The following is a 21,778-nucleotide window of genomic DNA, read 5'->3' as shown; positions in this document are numbered from 1 at the left end:
TATTACCTGGCAGTAAACAAGGAGGCTAAGTGGGGTAGCTTGGGCAGCTGGGTCATCAAGGAAAATAATTCCAGTTACTTAATGGTCCTTCACAATCTTTAGGCATTTAAACTGTGACGTCTTCAAGACAGGATGTCTCTACCATGTCTATTTTTCCCCTCCTTCTGCACCCCCACCTCCGTTAGGCAAGGTCTCAGCATTTCCCTCACTAGAATCTCTTAGATCCTTAACAGACGTGGAAATAAAGTTGCTGATAATAAATTTTCCAAAAGCAAGTTGGCGCATGATAAACTGATCTTAAAATTCTGAAGAAAAGACAAGTATAGCCTTGAAAATTTTCTTGGCTTATCATTTACTGAAAAGGGGGTTTTCAAATATCTTTGATTTGAATTTGTATATTTCTTCTTTTAGTTATGTCATTGTTTTATACATTTTGAAGCTCTTATTACGTACATATAAATTTAGATTTTTATAGCTTGCTGGGTAACTAAGACTTTTTACATTATGAGGTGTTCCTCCTTGTTTGACTTTAAGATAGCTATGCCAGCTATGCCATCTTTTTATTAGTATTTTCATATTTCCTCTGTTTTTTTCTTTCAAGCTTTCAGTGTACTTATCTTAAGTATGTGTCTTGTAAGCAAAGAGTGTTTTTTCAAATCCAGTCTGTCAAACTGTCTTTTAATGACAGCATTTAATCCATTTACATTTAATGCAATTATTGATATAATCTACCATCTTGATTTTTACTTTCTATTGTCTCATTTATGGTTTTTTTCTTTAATTGGCTTCTTTCACAGATTAATATTTTTAAACTATTTCATTTTCCCTCTATGACCTTTGTGGTTACACATTCTTTTAAAATTCCTTAAGTGGTTACCCTAGAGACTACAAAATGTATTCTTATCAAGTGTGTGTCAGTTATCAATTTATTGGCTCTCAGCTTTAAATCCACTCTGTATTGCCGGCTATGCACAAAAGAATTATATCTCTTTTGCTAGCTAGTATGAAGCTTTGGGTGTAGAGGGCACTAGAGGGGCACTAGAGAAGGAAATGGTTTCTGTTCTGGCTCTCCTTAGTTTCTCCAGAGCTGGGCTCCTGAAGTATGAGATAAGCAGCAGCGCCCAGCATCTAGCTGTTACCCTGGGACCCTCTAAAGTGGCTTTAGGATTGTGCAGCCTGCAAGTCACCTCCCCAAGAATGGCTTTCCCAGCATCCCCTTGAACGGCTCTGAGCCAAGTTTCAAGGCATTCAGCTTGTCAGCCTTTTATGGAATGGACAGATGCCTATTCATGGCATAAGAAAACCAGTTCCTAATGCCAAGATTACCTCTGTGGGTTTCCTTTTTCTCCTGATTTGATAGGAGTGGAGATGGTGGAAAGTGGTTACACTCTGGGTATATTTTGAAGGTAAAGGTGACGGATCTGCTGATGCAGTGGATGTTCGAACAAGGTATAAAGAATGATTTCATAGTTTGGGGTTTAAGTCATGGAAATGAGATCTGGAATATGAGAGAGGGAAAGAGGGCAGGTGACGTGGGGTAGAAAAAGGAAGGGGGGGGTGATGTGGACACAGGTAGAAAAGAACCATTGAAGATGATTAAGGAGAGAAGTGAGGACATGTAGGGTCAATTGATTGAAGGTCTTGGTAATAACAAAGAATTGCTGGAGTCACGGTATCAGATGGCAATAACTAGGAAGACAGCAAGAGAATAAAGATAGGCTTGGTGGCGAGAAAACAAATTTGTATTTTAAAATAATCTTTTATTTGCTCATCATATACATTTTAACACATATTCTGTTGATATACATTTATTTTTTGGTGATAATTAAATAATTTATAAAATATATGCATAATGTAAATCACAAAATATATGCATAATGTGTGAAGTGGACCAGAGCCATCAAACTTCATTGGTGTTCATCTTTATGAGATGTAGATAATCAAGAGATTTAAGGAGATAAATTCCATCATTGGATTCTTGTTTCTTCAGAATTAAAGAGGTAGTATACATAATCAGAAAATCAATTTTGATGTTCAGATCAATGAGAGGTTTGTGTTACTGGAAAGAGCAATATGTAAAATAGAAATGTAGTTAACAATCACATATTCCTAGGGATAATGTGATAATCATGGGAATATCATCAGAAACTACAGACATTAGCAGAAATAAATTAGTTGCCTATTTTAACCATTGCAACAGCATTTTCAAATGTTCAGAAGAGGATTTCCTAATTTTTTTCAAGACATGGGTCTTTATTGTTCATTATTCTATCGATTTTGAAAATTATTGTCTATAAAACTCATTTTATCACTAGCTAGTGTTCGTATTTTTAGTCAAAAGATACCGCCATTTGTTAGAATTTATAATTTACATTAAATAACAGATTTTGTTACCGAATTAAAATACTTTCAGTTCCAACGAAAGTATTACATTTTAGGGTAGCCTCTGCAGCCTTGTTTTGGTAAATAGACGATTTCAACAAAGCTTTTTGAAAAATTGAAAACAGCTCATGAACACTTCTTACTCAATTAGATTCACAGACTCTGTTTGGGGAATCAATCTATTAAGGAACAAAATGTCTGTTTTTACATTCACCTTTTTAAGTTCCATCTTAATTTTTTCTCTTCCCTATTTTCTTCTTATAGCCTCTCATTTATCTATTTCTCTTCTTTCTTCTCTTCTTCTAGCTTAACTTCTGCTCCCCCACCCCCTTCCTTTTTCTTCACTGTCTTCTAGGAAACCTTTTCTCCACCCCTTCTATTTCTTCTGTGCTTGGATTTACATCTCCTGTTATCTTTCTTTTCCACAGAGAAGTTGTTCCTATTGCGTTCATTGGTTCTTTTATAGAAAATTATGGACGGAATAAGTAAAATATTAATAATCTATGTAGTGATCCAACAAACATAAGATACGTGAACATTTCACAAATGCAACATGTAATTATCCACTGCTGATGTCAATAAGGCATGGTCTCTTTGGTATAAGCGTCTATGTTCAAGATGTAGCATCAGTAAATACTTGAATTTTTCATGTTGCTTGGTATCCCTGTGAACTAAAGATATTACTAATGAGCAACAGTATGAAATTCATTTTAATACTTTTTCTTTTTTTATTGCATTGGGGTGAATTTTTATTTTTAGTCTTTAGTTCAGGTTATATAGTCTATGATGCTTTAAGGTAAAAGAAGATCTAAAGCTGGAATGTAAACTGGAATTGACTCTCCTCCCAACTTTTTACAGATTCACCAAATGACTGGTTATAGGTCACATGACTCTCCTGTTTATTTCATAAGGTTGTTATAGTCAACATTTATTGTTCTCTTACCATGTGCCACTCACTCTTCTAGAAGGGCCTTAAGAACACAACACAACCCTGTGAGGTAGGTGCTATTATTATATTCACTTCACAGGTGAAGAACCGAGACACAGATTCCCCAAAGGTCACATAGTAGGTGACAGAACCAAGATTTTAACTCAAGAAGTCAGTTTCCAAGTCTGAAGTGTTGACCACCGTACTATTGCCTCCTTGATATCTGACCTTTTTTTCAGATCTGCTCCATCTCCAAGACCTTGGACTTGGCATTGTCTCGTTCAGCTGCCTCCTCACCTTTAATGCCTCCAGCTTTTTCGCAACTACTGCAGACGCTCAGCATCCCCATTGAGCCTCTTGACTCTCTTTATCCTCCCAGGGCCACTCATGCCTCATTTCTGCTTTCCCTTCCTTCTCTGTCACACCAGGAGGACTTGCCATTGCTCTAATTCACCTTGTATTTTTCTACCTTTTAACTTCACCCACTCCTTCTGTCTGGAATATTCTATCATCGCTCCCTCCATTTCAGCTTATTAAAAATATTCCCCAACCTTCAAGGTGCTCTCCTAACGCCCCCTCCCTACCCCCCTGAAATACTACCTTTTCTGTAAAGTTCTTCCTGGTCATTGCAAAAAGTCAGATGTAATTTCTCTCTCCTCAGGATTCCCAACACTAAGTTGGTACAACAAATATAGTGCTTACTAAGTCTGCCTTATAATCTAGTTGTATGTGAATTCCTTTCACATCCCTTCTAGCCTATGGTAACTTAGAAGATCTAGGCTAGAGTATGGAATAAAGAACGTTACAACTGAAAAGAATATTCTATTTAGATCTTTAATTTTACTGGTAAGGACACCAAAGCTTAGTTTAAGATGTAAGTCACACTGACAGTTAAAGACGAAATTCACTTGTTCCTTCCTTCCTTAAATGCATATTATGAATAATACTGTGTGTGCACAGAGCACTGTGCTGAGTACTAGGGTTACGCAGGCAAAAGTGTCTACTTTTAAGAAATTCAGAGTCTACTGACTGGAAGAGACAATAGATTATTACAATACAACATGATGGGATAGCTGTTTGTGGAATAAATAAATAAATGCATGAGTCAAGGAATTTACTATCTCTGTAGTGATATTATGTGATCTTTCCAATAACAAATGTATGGAAACAGGTTTTGTAGTTCAGTTTATAAAATCACATCCCGAGTGGTAGGAAGGAATGTCAAGTCTGGTTTGTGTCAGACAAGCTGATCTCCATCAGTCTGAAAAAGAGAGGGGTCTATTGAAATGAGGGGTGATGTTTTCCATCTCACTCTGTTTTTAGTTTTTCTCCTTTCAGTTTTGGTTGCTGCTTTTCTTTTTTGTGTTTATTTTTTTTCCAGTGTTTTTGTTTATTTTATTGAGATATAATGGACATACAGCACTATGTAAGTTTAAGGTGTACAGCATAATGATCTGACTTACCTATATCATGAAATGATGATCACATTAAGTTTAAGGAGCATCCATCATCTCATATAGAGACACAGTTAAAGAAGTAGAAACTATGTTTTCCTTGTGATAAGAATTCTTAGGACTTACTTTCTTAACCACTTTCATATGTAACATAGAGCAGTGTTAATTACATTTACCATGTCGTATATTAAATTCCTAGTGCTTAATTATCTTATAACTAGAAGTTTGTACCTTTTGGACACCTTCACCCAATTCCTCTACCCCCCATCTCTGGCAATCACAAATCTGATCTCTTTTTCTTTGAGTTTGTTCGTTTGTCTGAAGTATAATTGACCTACAACACTGTGTTAGTTTCTGTCGCACAACATAGTGATTCGATATTTCTATACATTTCAAAATGATCACCTCCATAAGTCTAGTTATGAAATGTCACCACACAAAGATATTACATTGTTATTGTCTCTATTCCCCACATTGTACATTTCATACCTGTGACTGCACCTGCAAGTTTATTTTTAAACTGAGGTTTGTACCTCTTAACCTCCCTCACCCATTTCCTTCCTCCCTCCACCCATCTCCCCTCTGTCAACCACGTTGTTCATTCTCTATTACTGTCTGTTATGTTTGTTCGTTTGTTTTGCTTTTTAGATTCCACATATAAGTGAAATCACACAGTATTTGTCTTTGGTTGCTGCCTTCCTTCATATGTTCAGGATTTAGCTCTGAACACTCACTGACCACCTAGCATAATTTTTGTCTTGTTTATTAATCGGCTGCATGTTCACCTCAACCAGACCAAAGATTCCATAGACTTTGGGCTGGAGGCACTCACTACTCATTTTATTTACTTGTTTTTAAACTTGAATGTTCTTCCTGTAATGTTAGCTCCTCTCATTCCCCGGAAAGTCAGGTTTTCTGATAGGCACGGTGCCTGCTTAATTCAGTTGCCAAAGAGAGTGTGATGGGATGGATATAAAGGTGTCTCCCAGATCTACAGGATGCTTTACCTGGGAAATCTCAGGTCCTCTCTACCCACAGTACATCAGGAAGGACTTCCAGTTGGGTGGTGTTAGGGGGAGTTTTATTTGAAAATGGTTCCAAAACCTGTAAAAGAGATAAAGCAGAAAAATATGTTTTTGAAACTTCCATGCCTATTGTTTTGCCAAGATCTGTTGGGTACCTGGTACTCAGCTCTCCCTGAGGCAGCATTTTCCTGTACTGTTCCAGATGTTAATGTAGCTTCACATTTCCAGTGTGTTGAATGCAGTCCCTTAAAACATGACAACTGTCTTATTTTTAGTTTTCTGTGATGCGCCTTGCTTTAAGGAATTCTTATATGTAAAAATATAGATTTGTATTCTGTACACAAAAGGACCTGGTATTGGTGAAGGTGCAGGTAAATGTGTTGTACGTTATTTCTGGGGAGGTGAGCTGGCTTCCTAAGAATGATTTGGCGGCGTGCAGCAAAAGTCTACACACTGAGTGCGTGTTGTATCCAGCAGCTCCACTACTAGGAATTTATCCTAAGAAATCACTATGAAAGTGTGCAAGGCACACCTACGTGTTTATTTGGCAAAACATCATTTCAAATAGTGAAAGTTAGAAACTTACAGGGTGGATCAAAGATTGTTCAGTAAACATGCAGGAACAAAAGTATGTATTATCCCAGTTTTTAAAAATTTTGATTGATTTATTTTTAAATAAATTTATTTATTTATTTATGGCCGCATTGGGTCCTCGTTGCTGCGCACGGGCTTTCTCTAGTTGTGGCGAGCGGCGGCTACTCTTCGTTGCGGTGCGTGGGCTTCTCATTGCAATGACTTCTCTTGTTGTGGGGCACAGGCTCTAGGCACCTGGGCTTCAGTAGTTGCAGCTCGCGGGCTCAGTAGTTGTGGCTCACGGGCTCTAGAGTGCAGGCTCAGTAGTTGTGGCGCACAGGCTTAGTTGCTCCAGCGGCATGTGGGATCTTCCCGGACCAGGGATCAAACCCGTGTTCCCCTGCATTGGCAGGCAGATTCCTAACCACTGCGCCACAGGGAAGTCCAGTATTATCCCATTTTTATAAAAAAAAGTGCATGTGAAGAAAGATTAACTAGATACCAAAATGCAAATTGCTCTCTCTGGATGGTGTGATCATTTGTGGTTTTAACTGTTGTTTTTTGTTTTGTTTTTGTATTTAAATTTTTTTTTCAAATTTTCTGCAGTAGATATGTATGTTTTATGACCAGAAAAATATTTAATAAACTCATAAATCCCATTTTGAAAGCAACAAAGATAAATTGGGTTGTGACCGCTTTCCAAGATTCATTACGGGATTCTCTTACATTTATGCCCTTTGCTATCAAAACAACATAAGAAATAGGCTTCAGCACCAATATCCCAGAAGCTTCCAAGATGGAATTATTTTTTTAAGAAAAGTAGCATTCGAATCTCCCCCAAAGTTGTTACATTTCCTTTTTTTCCAGAACAAGAAGACACGTATAAGTTTTGTTGAAAAGGAACAAAACTTGTAATGTTCTACCACTGTTAAAATGTTTGGGGTTGATCTGTGTGTCCCAACACTAAGGATACCAAAGATATATTAATGAGTAAAAAATGCAAGTTACAGATGTACTAGGATTACATTAAAAAACAACAGCAACAATAACCTTCCCTCCCCAACTATCTGGGACGTTTTATTGAGAACAAATATATTTAGTTAAATGTTGATGTATTCAGAATTAGGCCTGGGATGACACACACTGTGCTGTGATCAAGTGTTGCCCTGGAGAGTGGGTAGAGGGAAAGACAGGAAACAGGTTTTCTGGGAAGTGTGGGGTAGGGTTCTTTCCTTTTATTTTATATACATCTACATTCTTTCAATATTTTAAAAATCATTTCAAAACATTCAAAAAGAAATAAATAAAAAAGAAAATTCAAGACATGCCTGTGCCTGGGAGCTCAAGGCAGAAGCTAGATAGTAGGCTTTGCTCATTTAAAATTAAATTCCTGAACTTTTCAGAGGGTCAGTGGTAATGATAAGACAGCATTCTCCCTCTTGCTGATTATTTTGCAAATACGAAAATAGAAAATGGGCCCTTCTGACACTTCAACTCAAATATTCCAACTATAGTCTTAAAGACATATACAGTTGGGTTTTGTTTTTGTTTTTGGCTGCATTGGGTCTTTGTTGCTGCACACGGGATTTCTCTAGTTGTAGCGAGCAGGGGCTACTCTTTGTTGTGGTGTGCGGGCTTCTCACTGCGGTGGCTTCTCTTGTTGCAGAACAGAGGCTCTAGGCACGCAGGCTTCAGTAGTTGCAGCACACGGGCTCAGTAGTTGTGGCTCAGGGGCTCTAGAGTGCAGGCTCAGTAGTTGTGGTGCACGGGCTTAGCTGCTCCACAGCATGTGGGATCTTCCTGGACCAGGGATCAAACCCGTGTTCCCCTGCATTGGCAGGCGGATTCTTAACCACTGTGCCACCAGGGAAGTCCACATATACAGTTTTGCAATGAGAAACTTACATGGTTTTGAAGTGTAAGCAGGTAGAGACTCGGAGGGCCATTCCCGTTAACCAACTAGTTCACCAAATTCATGCTCAGAGTTGGGCACAGGCAAAAATTTGTCATGGGAAATAATTGTCTTCGATGATCACATCTTTGCCACATAAAACCACCTCCTCGTTCTTGTCTTGGCCAAACACACCCTTTCCCTCTCATAATGTCCTTCCCTTTCCTATACCATAAACCACTTTCAGAAAAGACTGAAACACATTTGCATGAATAAGGAAACAATGAGTCTTTAAAATGTTATTTTCCTAACCAGATTTGCTTTTTAACACGTTAACAAAGAAATAAAGCTCTAATGGCGGAATCTCACACACCCATCAAAATCTGGGGGCATAGTCGGTCACCGACTCTGCTTATATATCCACAGCATCCTCTGCAGTGGCCTAGAGTACAACAGGCATTTTCAGACTTACAGATGATGGTATACGTCAGGATCCCGCTGCAGCCGGGTTTGGAATCCTATATACAAGTCATCCCAGAGCAGACCATTCTTCACCACGTGTCTGATAACATCAACCCGGCTCCGAATCTGAAACAGATAAGGAACAACTAGTAGGGGTGACCCAGCCAGCAGTGAGCATCGGTACTGACCCCTGTGTCCCTGAAAGAAGCAGCTGCCTATAACGGCAGGGGTCTGAGGAGTCAAGGAGAAAAGCCTACTGAAGGAGATATCACAGGCAGAGGGGGAAAGAGAGGCTCCTGAGTGCAGTAGAAACTGAGGGAAGGAAAACAGGAAATGGATCAGGAGCCGGGGTTGGGGGGTGGCGCAGAGTGGCTGAGAGCACAGACAGAATCAGATTGCTGGGTTCAAATCCATGGTCTAGCTGTGTGATCCTGGCAAACATTCTGTGCCTCAGTTTCCTCATCTATAAAATGGAGATAACAGAACATTCCTCACAGGACTACTGTGAGGATTCACTGGGTCAGTGTATATAAAATACTGAAAACAAGGCCTGCCACAGAGCAAGATTACCTTAATGCGGCGGGCAAGGCCCTTACCTTTAAAGAATCCCAACTCCTGACACGGGATCTGCTGAATAGTCAAAGGTGCACAGGGTTAGGAGGCAGGCAGAGATGGTTTTGAGTCTCAGCCCAGCACTTACTAATCATGTGACCTTAACCTTGCTAAGCCTCGGTCTCCTCTGTTACTGTTGTGAGAAAAAAAGAGATAATTCATTAAAAAAGAAAAAAAAAGCATGAGGTAGCATGAAGGGAAGTTATTAAGGTTGGACATGGTTTTAATACTTCATAGGTACATGTTCCAGTTTACCAGGAGCCTTTTTCAGTATCTGGCATCACATTTTTTTTCCTGATAAATATCGTGCTAATGCCAGTAGAGGCAACTTTATCATAAATGACAGGCCATTAAATGACACGGAATGATCAGAAGACTGGCATTTAGGATTTATTTCTCTTTCCTGCACCATTCCTACAAAACGATTACATCCATTGTGAACTGAGATCGCAAACACAGGTCAGAAGATCTCCTGTTTTGCCAGTAGAGACTTAGAAACATGACTGCACAGTTTGTTAAGTTGAGGACTGCCCAGCTAAAGCGCAGTATCAAGATCTAGTTCCTCACAGTGGAGGAGAGATGGCCTTTCTTGACCTTTCAAACTAGAGAGGAGCATGTGGAAGAACTGGGGAGGTTTTGAGAAACGTTTAGATTGTAAAATGGGAAGGTCTTGGTGATTGATTAGATTTGGGGATGAGGGAAAAGGAAAAAGGTGAAGATTGCCCCCCTGTTTCTAGCTGGGCTCACTGTGGGGGGGGGGGAGGAGTTGATATTGCCAACGATCAAGACAGAAAAGGAGAAAGAGCAGTTTTAAGAGAACGATGATGTGTCGCATTTTGAACAGGTTGAAAATGAGGTACCAGGGATTTGGATATCCAGGTGATGATATCCAGCAGGTAATTAACTCTAGTGAATCTGAAGCTGGACAGAGTTGGCGGGAGCTGGGCAAGGTCTGGGCAGGACCTATGGATTTTTGGCGTCGGAGAAGCGGTGCTAGCAGATGTGTTCGGTGGGTTGAGTACAGAACCCTGGAGGAAAACAAGAGATTTAAGTGGTGGCTGGAGAAAGAGAGACCCTGAAAGAACTTAGAAGAACAGTCAAGAAGTGAAGAAAACAAGGGCTAGTGTCACTGGAGCTGAGAAAGGACTTCTAATTCAAAATGATGGGCAGATCCCATACCTAACCCGCCTTCTGCCCACTTCTAGATGCAACTGAAGTGTTGACAAAGCAAGCGTACAGGTATGAACTGTCACAGTGAAGAAGAAATGAGGTGAGTCGTTGACAGCAGGAGATTCCAATTAACTAATGTGACTCTGGAAAGCAGGAGGGTGAGTGGCATCTAAAGACGAAGGCAGAGGCTGCAGAATCCCAGAGAGTAAGTGGAGGGACATGCAGATTCAGAAGCAGAGGAGGTACGTACCATGGATGACAGCAGGGACACAGAGCACAAAAGTATCTACACAAAACAGTCAACCCCTTCCTTACGCCTATGCATGGCTCCTGGGCCAAATACATTCAGACAGTTCTCTGAATAAATGGAATCCATTTTGCAGGAAGAGTGAGAGCGGGAGTGTATATGTGATGCCCCAGAGCAACGACCTCCACATTTCGGTATTTAGGGGTCCCTCAGCCTAATAGCTGGCTCCTCACCTTCATAACTTAAACGGGTGCCCCCCTGTCCAAATACAACCTAGGTCTTAGTTGATAGCTTACAGTCCCTTTTTAAAAAATTGAATTAACTTTCCACATTTACAAAGCTGGGTATTTTACATGAAAATCCAGATTTCCAAGTTTTCTGGAAAACTCAGAAGATCAGCTGGAGCTCAGTAGGGGCTCCTCCCTTCCCTGCTTTCCACTTGATACAGTCCCCACCCAGCTCCCCCTATTTACAAGATCTGCCTCGGGTCCGCCTGTGAGCACTTAAGCCTGTAATCCCTGACTTCAAGTAAAGCCTGCTGCTTGAAAAGGTCTTTTTTTTTTTTTTTTCTTTTGGTAAATATAGCTTAATCCCTAAATTCTTAAAAGTCACCTACAATGGAAGAAAGGTCAGCCTGGGGTAAGCAACACTGCATGCAACTACAGTAGAAGCCAAAAGAGCAATGCCTTCAGGTAACCATGGCAAGTGACCGCCACCCAGCATAATGGGTTCAGGCAAGCTATCGTGCGAGATCAGACAGGAAAGTACTTGAAGTTTAGCTCCCGTGTAACATTTCTTCGGCAGATACTTAAGCAAAAAGTCCCACAAAGGAGGAAAGCAAAGAAGGTGAAGACATGGGTGGGGTCTGGAAGTGGGTAAGAGATGTCACAGGGTGACAGATTGGCAGCAGACCTAGAGAGGGGCCCATCCAGATTGGAGCAGGAGGATGGACAGCTACAGGAGCCATGCATCTAGGCAAGATGGAGGCCTTCCCTGGTGGCGCAGTGGTTGAGAGTCCGCCTGCCGATGCAGGGGACACGGGTTCATGCCCCGGTCCGGGAGGATCCCACATGCCGTGGAGCGGCTGGGCCTGTGAGCCATGGCCGCTGGGCTTGCGCATCCGGAGCCTGTGCTCCGCAACGGGAGAGGCCACAACGGTGAGAGGCCCACATACCGCAAAAAAAAAAAAGATGGAGAGTTGGTGTGATAGAAAATATACTTATGAGTTTAAAAGGCAATGAATGGCCCCCGCCCTCAAAAAAAAAGGCAATATGAGAAGGCTCCAGGTGACAAGAGAAGGAGCTTTTCCAAGTATAGGCATATCCGCTATATATGAACCTCAACATACAGAAATCTCACTAAAATCCTGGGAGACAAAAGCACTGAGAGTCAAAATAGGGACCACCACGTATACAGCGGGCATGAGGGTTTACCCCGTGTTGTATTAAATCTGCAAGAGAGCTGTTGCCTGCTTTATCCAACAGATGCATTATGAAAAGCTGTGGAAAAGTGACTTTTTTTCAATGAAATATTTTTAATGAACTTGTGATTTTTAAAATTCCAAAGAAAAATCTCCCTTACGGCAACTGATACCTTAATTTATAAGTTTTGTAAATCAGAGTTAAGAAGCAAGACAGTGGCTAAATACACAGACTGTGGAGCTAGACTACTTGTGGTCAAAGCCCTGCACCACGCATTCACTAGCTGTACGACCTTGGGCAGGTTATGCAACCCCTCGGCATGGCATCTTCCTCATCCATAAATGGGGAGTATAGTAATATGGCTTCATGAGGCGGTTGTATTAAATGACTTAAGATATATGAAGCTGTGTTATGTATGTGTTTCATAAATAAAGCAATAAATTTAGCAGATTCATTTTGCTTAAAATGGGTGTTTTTTATGTAGGGTTTTCCTATATTTGAAAACCCAGTTTTTTAAAACCCATAAAGCAGGCAGTGGATTACTGGTTTTACTGAAGTTTCACCATAAGATTCTCTTCAACAGCAAGTACTAAACATAAAAATACAAGTCAAATTATTAAAATGTAGTTTAAGAATACATCTATTTTATAAAGGTACATTTAAACTTCTATAATTAAGGCATTACACATTTATATGTCATGTGTAGTACACTTAAGGGCAGACTATACACCCTCCTAATTTATTTAGTGATTTTTGCATTTATATAGAATTTAAAATTACAATGTATGCTCACATATTTTATGTCATTTGACTATAATAAAAAAAAAAACTGATAAGGTGGGAAGAGGCCCAATGCAAGGAAAAAAAAAAAACAAACCACCAAGGCTCGGACAGGGGCTCAAAGCCTCATAATCAATAATCCTCATCAGCAGGGATGGGGTACCCATCCCAGTCTTGACGTTGTGTCCAAAGCCCCGGCTCTTAACACCATGCCTGCCGTGGGTTAGGGATCTGTTAAAAATTGGAGCTCAACAAAATATGTGTAGGTTTATGCTGACTTCACTTTCTTTAGAGAGCCACCCACTGGGTTTGTTTGGGGAAGGAGACACCACTGGAGAGAAGGCAAGGAAGGCAGAGATCAGTGCTTGCAGGTCTGGTAACAGTGCAGGCGGGTCAGCTGTTTGGAAGGAAGCAGGTAGAAAAGCCAATCTTTGCAAATAACTCAAAAAGAAACAAGTATGGAGTTTAGTTAATAATAATGTTTCAGTATCCACGTGTTAGTTGTGACAAATGTAGCACAGTAAAGTAAGATGTTAACAATACTCTCTGTACTATCCTTGCAACTCTTCTGTAAATCTAAGGGTTATTCCAAACTAAAAAGTTTATTTAGGAAGGAAGGAAAGATGGAAGGAAGGAAGGAAGGAGCACTTCCACTGGTGTTTCTGCTTACTTCCTCATACGGATGTTCCCGGCTTGGTCTTTCTTTTGGAAAGGATAAATCTAGAAAGTCAACCAAATAGTCATATCCTCCAGGAAAAGGGCTGAAGTCCTCATTTGTCTCAATCATCTGTGCAAATGACAACATGGTAAAGGGAAGAAGCATATCAATCTGGTGGTCAAGGTCCTTAAAAATTTTGGAACATACAAGACCCAAATGCTCTTAAATGATAGCAATGAAGTGGAGTTAATATAAAAAGAATCTCTCCTCTCTGCTCTCTTCTATTCCCCCCTCCTCTACCCCCCCTTCAATCCCTCTCTCCCTCTCTCTTCTTTCCTGAACTGAATTCTAATCCTACTCTTCTACACTAGCAAAACTGCTTCATATCACTAGCTTCAATCAAATTTACAGAGAAGGATATCATTATCTTAAGCACTATTAGTAATGAGATATCAAATACCACTGTATATTTGCAGGCTAAAAAATAAATAAAATATGAAAATTTTCTCACCATCACATAGCAGCTAAACATAAAGAATGTCATTGAAAATTCCAAATGTTTTCTCTTTTTCATACTAATTGCTCAACTGAAGATATAATGTAGACCAATGTTTCCCAGGTCTTTGGGTTTCAAAGACAATTTTCTAAAAAATATTTGGTAGCTAATGTAGGCATCAACATTTCATTTTGCAAAGTGAGGACTTAAAAAAAATTCTTACATCTACTATCCTTTTATTTCATTAAAGGAAGATTGCTTTCATGCCTCAAAAATAGAAAGGACCTAATCTTGGAATAATGACAATTCATCCCAAGAAAAGAGAGTTGACATCCTTGCAACCACACTCACATGCATACTCATACTTGTTTCATTACTGACCATTAAAAACTTTGTCATAGACTGGCTCTGACCCCCAGGTAGGTTTTTAGGACTCACTGATTTTGAGAATGCTAAGTGTTGCCTGGTACCCGGTATTAATGTTCTGGGGTTGAAAGGTAAACTTGAGAACAGCCCTCACCCTGAGGGTAACCAGTCTTTTGTTTCTAAGGGTATGAATGCTGTCCATTTCCTGATGCTTTCCTTAAACTTTGCTCCCCATGCACAAATTCAGGCACTATATGTAAGAGAGATAAAATATACATATAAGTATTGCAGGGATTTCCAGCCCATTTCAGGCCTCCTCTTTCTCTTTCACTCCCTGCCTGTTGGTACTTATTTTGTTTTTGGATACCTCTCAGTTTCGGTGACCAGCTTATAACGTGAACCACTTGGGCTTGTGAGCTCTGTGCGTACATGTTGGGGCTAATTTAAGTTCTAAGCTGACCTCATGGTTTGTGCAATTCATTCCTTACCACAGCTGCAGATAAGAATTACCTGCTTCTCTGCTGCTACACGACACCACCTCTCCAGTGGAGCCCACTTGCCTGTTCCACAGTTTAAGTACCTGTTTCTGCTACAAACACAACACAACAAAACACCCACAAAACAAAAACTAACACATGGTGATGGGAGGAAAAAGTGCTCCGAGAGAGAAACTGAGCTGGACCCCAGAACGTTCCCTACATTTTCAACAAGGGATTGTTTTAGCACATTGTCCGATCTATTTTCTGTGAAGCAGATGGTAGGGCTTAATAAATGTTTTTTGAGAAACAAACTGGAATACTTCATAATACAAGACAGCAAAGACAAATAATACTTCATAGCATACCCTGACCACCAGGTTATAATCCTTAAATCCAGCCCAAGTGAAGTATTCTTTTATCCAGCATGAGTGACGAAATATCTCATCTCCTACAGCAGCATTCAAGATTCTCAAATATGGTCCAAAGTCCCAGGAATCCTTGTAAATTTTAGTCCCCTCTGGAGGCTCTATGATGCCTTTCCTTAAAGACACAAACGTGAGAGAACAAGGAAAGAAGAAAGCAACAAATAAGGAAGGCAGAAATTAGCACTTCAATTTCAACAGTCAACCAGACCAGCAGCTTTAAGACTGTTCAGATGATACCAAAGCGTCTCACAGAAGTGCCTCGGGGAACACTGAGGGGTAGGGCCCCACCCCAGCCTAAACCAGAACAGCTCCTGTTAATTGTTTAGTGTGATCACTCTCCAAGTCAGAATACATTTAAAGATAAAAGTCCATGTCGGGGAAACAAAAATTGGAAAACCACTGATGCAGACCCTTTCGGCTCAAATAACTAAATTATGGAAATGTTGAATATAAGTGGCCGTATTGATTTTGTGGAAGTCTGCTCACTCCTGCCCTGCCCCTCACCTCCACTAGAATATAAGTTTGATGAGAGTAGCAACCATGAGTGGCACATAGAAGGGGCCCCATAAATATTTGTTGAACATAGGAATGACTTTAGCCTATCTTTGAGATATATGTAGAATTCTGTGTCTCTAATATATGGTCCTCTCACTATACTAATCAAACCACAGCTCTCAGACACATGGGCAATTCTGTATGTAAGCCCAGTCAGCAATATGGACGAGAGAGTTCTCTGACATTCCTAGAACTGTCCATCCAGTGTGAAGATGGATCATTGCATGGAACATGGAATATTGAATCCTGGCAATAGAATGGGATGTGATCTGGATAAGAGAAAGATGAGGAGGGAAACGGGCACCTGGCTAGTAACGATTTGGTAACTATGTCCCACTTATCAAAACAACACTTTTAGTCCATTATTTGCCCAAAGCTAGAGAGGCACTGGTTTCGATAATAAATTACTTATCAAAACCTAAAGTTTCTAACTTCTAAATGAATGTCAAATCTGCTTCTCCAACTCCTCCCCCCATCTCAGTTTACAGCCTCACTCATCTCTTCCTGGATAAAGCCTCAGTCTTCCAGCTGGCCTCCCTGACTCTAGTTCTTCCCCCACTGTGGCCTCTTCCCCAGGACATGGTCTTCCAAAAAGTAAAATAGTTTTTCTAAAACACAACGAAGTAAGGTTCCTTCTTTGCTCTATAACTTTCTCAAGCTCTCCTTACTCATAGGCAAGTTCCGTGGACTGTCTCACAAGTCCTTTCCGACCCTGGCCCGACAGGGCATTCCCGTCTCATCCTTTTCCTCCACCTTCACTTACCAACCCTACAGTCAGGTGGATGGTTGGATTCATGAGGGAAGGACCTCTTTCTTCACAGCTGTTTCCTTGTATCTAGTATGATGCCAGGTATACAGAAGGAGCTCAATAAATCACTTCCGAATGAATGGCATAGGTCTATTCACTTAAAGTATCTGCACTCACCAAACTCATGACACTATTTACACCTCCCTTCTCCAGCACGTGTCAGTCCCTCTGAGCGGAATCTCCATCTGTCTCTCTTAATTATAACCTACCTCCTGATCTCTAAGACATAGCTCAAACGCCTAAGACTTCAGACTGAGCTTTCCTTGACCACATTTCCTGTTCTCTCCTGGCCCCTCTTCCCCTCACAAGGCAGAGTTAAGCACTTAGCCTCCCTGTGTCCTTACACTCTGTCTTACTACTGAGAATCCAACAATATCGACTCTCTTGTTACCCAGAATGCTTTGGTGTGACACAATGATACAAATGCAGATTCCCAGGCTTTGCCTCAGATCTACTGAATCAGAATCTCAGGGGGTCGAGCCCAGGGAGCTGCATGTATCCAAGTGCTTCAAATTATTCTGATGTTCATTCAAGTTTGAGGATTATTACCATGGGATACATCGGGGGAACTGGAGAGAGATGATGCAGAATTCTGCCAGTGCCGAATGTCAGACCCTTGAATGTGCTGCTAAAACCTGAAACAATTAAAAACTTCTCTCACCCTTGATCTGGAGAATACAAACTGCTTTTACCCTAGAGGTACTGGGGAGATCCTAAGGAATTTTAAGCAGGGAAAGGAACAGGAAGAATTTTGCATTTAAAAAAGGTTTCTTCCACAACAATGCAGAGCGGAGGCTTTCCTTGCTTATGATCCCAGTAAGAATTACATTTTACTTGAGGGCCCTGGGGGTCCACATACCAAGCGCACCTGTGAAACAAAGTCTCCTGAAATAATACTACTCCTTGTTATATGTACTCGGGCAATGTACTCAGGTCTATTCTATTTTATTCTATTTCATTTTTTAAAATGCTGGTCATGATCAATGCCATTGATTTTTACAACCCACCAGTGGATTGTGGCCAGCAGACTGAAAAAGGCTGGCATGGAGGATAGATCAGAGGAGAGCAGGGTGGAGGCACAGAGCCAAGTCAAGGGCCACTGCTTGAATCTAGGTGAAAAGAAATTGTGAGAGGCCGAATTAAGGTCACGACGGAAGAGGCTGGAGACGAGTGGTGGATTTGTGAGGGATTTACGAAGAATTGACCAGATTCGGTAACTAGCTCGATATGGGAATTTAGCAAAAGGGCATAATCAGCTGGCTGCGCCACTCCACCAACTCTGCAGAGGTAAGGCCAGGAGAGGGGTGTGCTGTTGGCAACTGTGTGCCCAGCTCTCCAACACGTTCAGTCCACTTCTAAATAAGGGTGAGGAACTAACAGTTCCATTTGGCTCAAGACAAGTATATGTAAAGATATAGCTCTGTGACATCAATAGTAACTTTTCCTGAATTGCACTCCCAGTGCACTGTTACTTGTTCAAAGGTACTGTCTGTGGAATTGGCAGCTGGGTAGTTTATACTGATATGAAAACTACTTCTCATGCTTATTGCTTGTTACTTCAGACAACTTATTTTTGAGCTGCATCAATTGGCCTTCATCGAAAAAACTTCCTCACTCTTTGTTTTCAAGTAAGGCTCTGAGACGAGGAAAACATTTGAGTAATTATTACATAGGATGAGAAAATTATTATATAGGACTGAGAAAAAACTCAGCCTTTTTCCCCCTAGATTTGAAAAATACTTATTTAATAGTTTATTTTCTTTAAACAGTAAGACTTCCATTTTAAAAAGTGATGTGTGGATCTTAATGCATGACAAGCTGAGGATGCTACTCAATAAAAACTTAATATTCTGACAAATAGGGACCTACCGAGAGACCACAGGTACGTCCTTTATTTTCTCATAAAATTGAAAAAATCCCTGAATCATTTTTTTCCCTATAAGTGTTTAAGCCGGGCTTCCCTGGTGGCCTGCCGATGCAGGGGACACGGGTTCGTGCCCCGGTCCGGGAAGATCCCACATGCCGAGGAGCGGCTGGGCCCGTGAGCCATGGCCGCTGAGCCTGCACGTCCAGAGCCTGTGCTCCACAACGGGAGAGGCCACAACAGTGAGAGGCCCACGTATCGCAAAAAAAAAAGTATTTAAGCCAAACCTGTCTGTTGGATCCTTTAGCACCCTTCCCAGATCAAGAGTGGCTCCAGGTCGTGGGGTCCATGTTAACACATCAGAATTTTTCTTGATAAGGTTGTTGAGTTCATTTGGGTCATTTTTGATGTTTGTTTCTTTAATATACCTGAGAAATAAGAAAATTCCCATGTAAGAAAGTTTATTCTCAGATGAAATTTTGATTAGAACAATGACAGAATTTTTGTTTGTTTGTTTCCTCTGCATTCCTACTTCCCAATCCCCCTGCAGTTATCCCAGGAAAAATAAAGACTATATTTGGGCTAATGTCCCTAATTAGGAAACAGCTACTATTTATACTTTGTTTTTTAGTATAATCACATAGTGATTGGAATTGAAGTTAGATGTAGCAAGACTACTATAAAGAGGTAGGAATAACACAATCTTGTATTTAATTTTTTTCCAGTTTTTTAAAATTGAAGTATAGTTATTTACAGTAGTGTGTTAGTTTCAGTTTATAGCATAGTGATTCATTTCCTTACATTTAATATTAATGAAATATATAGACGATTAAATATTACTTGGCAGGTATATACTAAGCGTTTAACATGAACTAATTGATTTTGTCTTCACAACCCACTGAGATACCTGCCATTATTACTCTTGTTTTATAGACAAAGAGACTAAGGACCAGAGGGCTCAGGTGACCTGCCCCAGGTCAGCAGTGTCCACCCAGCTCTCCACCGCCAAAGCAGGGCTCATCCTTCCCAGGAGGCCACGAGGAGGAGCATCTCCCCAACTTTGGGAGTAAAGTCTGATAAGTCTTTCCAACCCCTTCCATTATGTGAGGTTACATTTAAAAAGACAGGTGTCTAGGAACCAGGAAGTGGGCCTTCACTAGATATCAAATCTGCCAGCGCCTTGATCTTGGACTTCCCAGTCTCCAGAAGTTTGAAAACTAAATTTGTTGTTTATAAACCCCCTCCCCCCAAAAAGGCTTTCCATTCAAAACCACTGAAATCCACCTGTTACAAAAGAACACACACATCCTCAGTCATAGTCCCTCCTGAGATCTAGTTTCTAATTGTGCTATTATTGATCAGCGCTGGGTATCTCCCAAATTTAATTCCAAGCCACAATCTTTCTGGAAAAGCTGTAAATCATCAATTTTAATGTCATATGGGCAGGTAATTGTGGTGATGCTGGAGCAGAAAAAGAGAGATCCAGGATTTGTCACTGTGTTTCATCAGACATGGGTTACATAGACAGACATTTCTGTTAAAGGGAATTTTACTTTCTTGAGCCACAACTGGGTTACCTAGACTGGATAGATATTTTCAGTCAGATAGACAAACACAAAACATATGTAAGCATTTGTATTTCTATAGCACCAAGGTATTTTCTCAATCCCCACTGTCATCCCCACTGACTTACATTATTTATGATCTTGCAGACATGAGTAAAGATATGTCTCCACCCAAAGATGTCTAACTTGTCCCTTCCTACACATGGGAATGTCCTCCCACTGGGGCAGTCCTCAATTTGAAGCAGTGTCACCTCTTTGTGTCATCATCTTACTACCTCTAGTCTCAAAATGGTTCACCAACTGATCTCCCCGCCTCCGAACCGGGATGCTATCAGATTACTCTTCCTAAAACATAATGCGTGGCGTTCACAAAAGTCTTTAACTTCTTGATGCTTCTTTGTCTGCCTCTCTAAAATAATCATAAAGTAATACCCAGACACTGCCCTCTGAGGGGTATTGTGCGTACAGAGGATAACATCTGCCAACTACTAATACACAGAATTGTGACTTACGACTACTTTAAATGGCAGCATCACATTAAGTGGTCAAGTGTCCTTAAGTAAGAAACCATCATATCCAGTTCGTCTCCAAGTTCTTGCAATTCAACCTCCTTTATATTTCTAGAATCTGAATTCTCAATCCCCACTGTCATTCATCAGTCCTTCTGAGATTACTGTAATGATTTTCAAACTGTACTCCAGGATCGACATTCCTGTCTCCCTTCCCACCATGCAGACATACAACCTAACCTCTCCAGTGCACATCTGATCTGTTCCTTGTTAGACTCCTTTACCAGGTTCCTCATTCTTAAGGATAAAATCCAAGCCATGTGGAGTGACACACAGCGGTGTTCACTGTCTGGTTCCCACTGCCCCCCGCCCCAATACACCGACCTCAGTCTCCTACACTGAACTGCAACCTCTCATCTCAGCATCTTTCCATCTTTGCTGGTGGATGTCTACTCATACTTCAAAACTTTGCTTCATAGTCTCATCCAGTAGTCATTATCTGACTCCCATCTGTATCCCATTGCCTCCAGAACATACATGTACCATAACATTTATCATTCTGTGTTACTATTGTTTTTCTCTTCCAACGCTGAAGACAGTCATTTCATCTCTAGTTCTCCAGCACCTAGCACATGCTGCTCAAAAAATGAATGAATGAATGATGAACAGCACTGATCGAAATAAATTATATTTTAACTTTAGGCCAATCTTTCTGGAAATATTTGGAAGATGAGAGACAGCTAAGTAATATCAACAAGAAGGTAATAAAGAAGGAAACATATCAGCAAAAGGACACATTAAGTGACTAGACACATATAGATATGTCATCAGAGGACAGAGGAGAACTTCACAGTGAAAAGAGTCAGGTTTTAATGATGAGTCACATGAAGCCCAGAGAAGTCAAAAATATTGGTCCTAATAAGTGGTAGTAGGAAAGACCCTAAATTCCATGTACACTATTTCCCCTACTGTACTCTGCTCCCTCAATGGATGAGAAATTATGGCCAGTACTTACAGGATTTTGCCATAAAAACTTATCTCATGGACTGATAAGTCTATCAGTTTCTTTACTATCCAACGAATTTACAGGTAAGTGTACCCTCAGAGT

General features: G+C 40.6%; 1 protein-coding gene across 12 annotated transcripts in view; it reads right to left on the bottom strand.

Annotated features, from left to right (window-relative positions):
* Positions 1-1,763: 1,763 nt before the first annotated feature.
* Positions 1,764-21,778, bottom strand: part of LOC132527646 (cytidine monophosphate-N-acetylneuraminic acid hydroxylase) — a 257,079-nt gene continuing 237,064 nt past the window's right edge. For 8 of the 12 annotated variants that reach the window (XM_060163550.1, XM_060163557.1, XM_060163551.1 and 5 more), the window contains 4 exons: positions 18,884-19,024; positions 15,310-15,484; positions 13,616-13,732; positions 9,476-10,355 (listed from right to left, as the gene is read on the bottom strand). In XM_060163550.1, coding sequence (XP_060019533.1) covers positions 10,110-10,355; positions 13,616-13,732; positions 15,310-15,484; positions 18,884-19,024 — 679 coding nt within the window. In that variant the 3' untranslated portion in view covers positions 9,476-10,109. The other 4 variants (XM_060163555.1, XM_060163559.1, XM_060163556.1 and 1 more) reach the window with 3 other exon arrangements.

This window comes from Lagenorhynchus albirostris, chromosome 10 (genome assembly GCF_949774975.1).
Source record: "Lagenorhynchus albirostris chromosome 10, mLagAlb1.1, whole genome shotgun sequence".
Taxonomy (NCBI): Eukaryota; Metazoa; Chordata; class Mammalia; order Artiodactyla; family Delphinidae; genus Lagenorhynchus; species Lagenorhynchus albirostris.
Note: the sequence above shows the minus strand (reverse complement) of the source record. Positions and strands in the feature narration are given on the sequence as shown.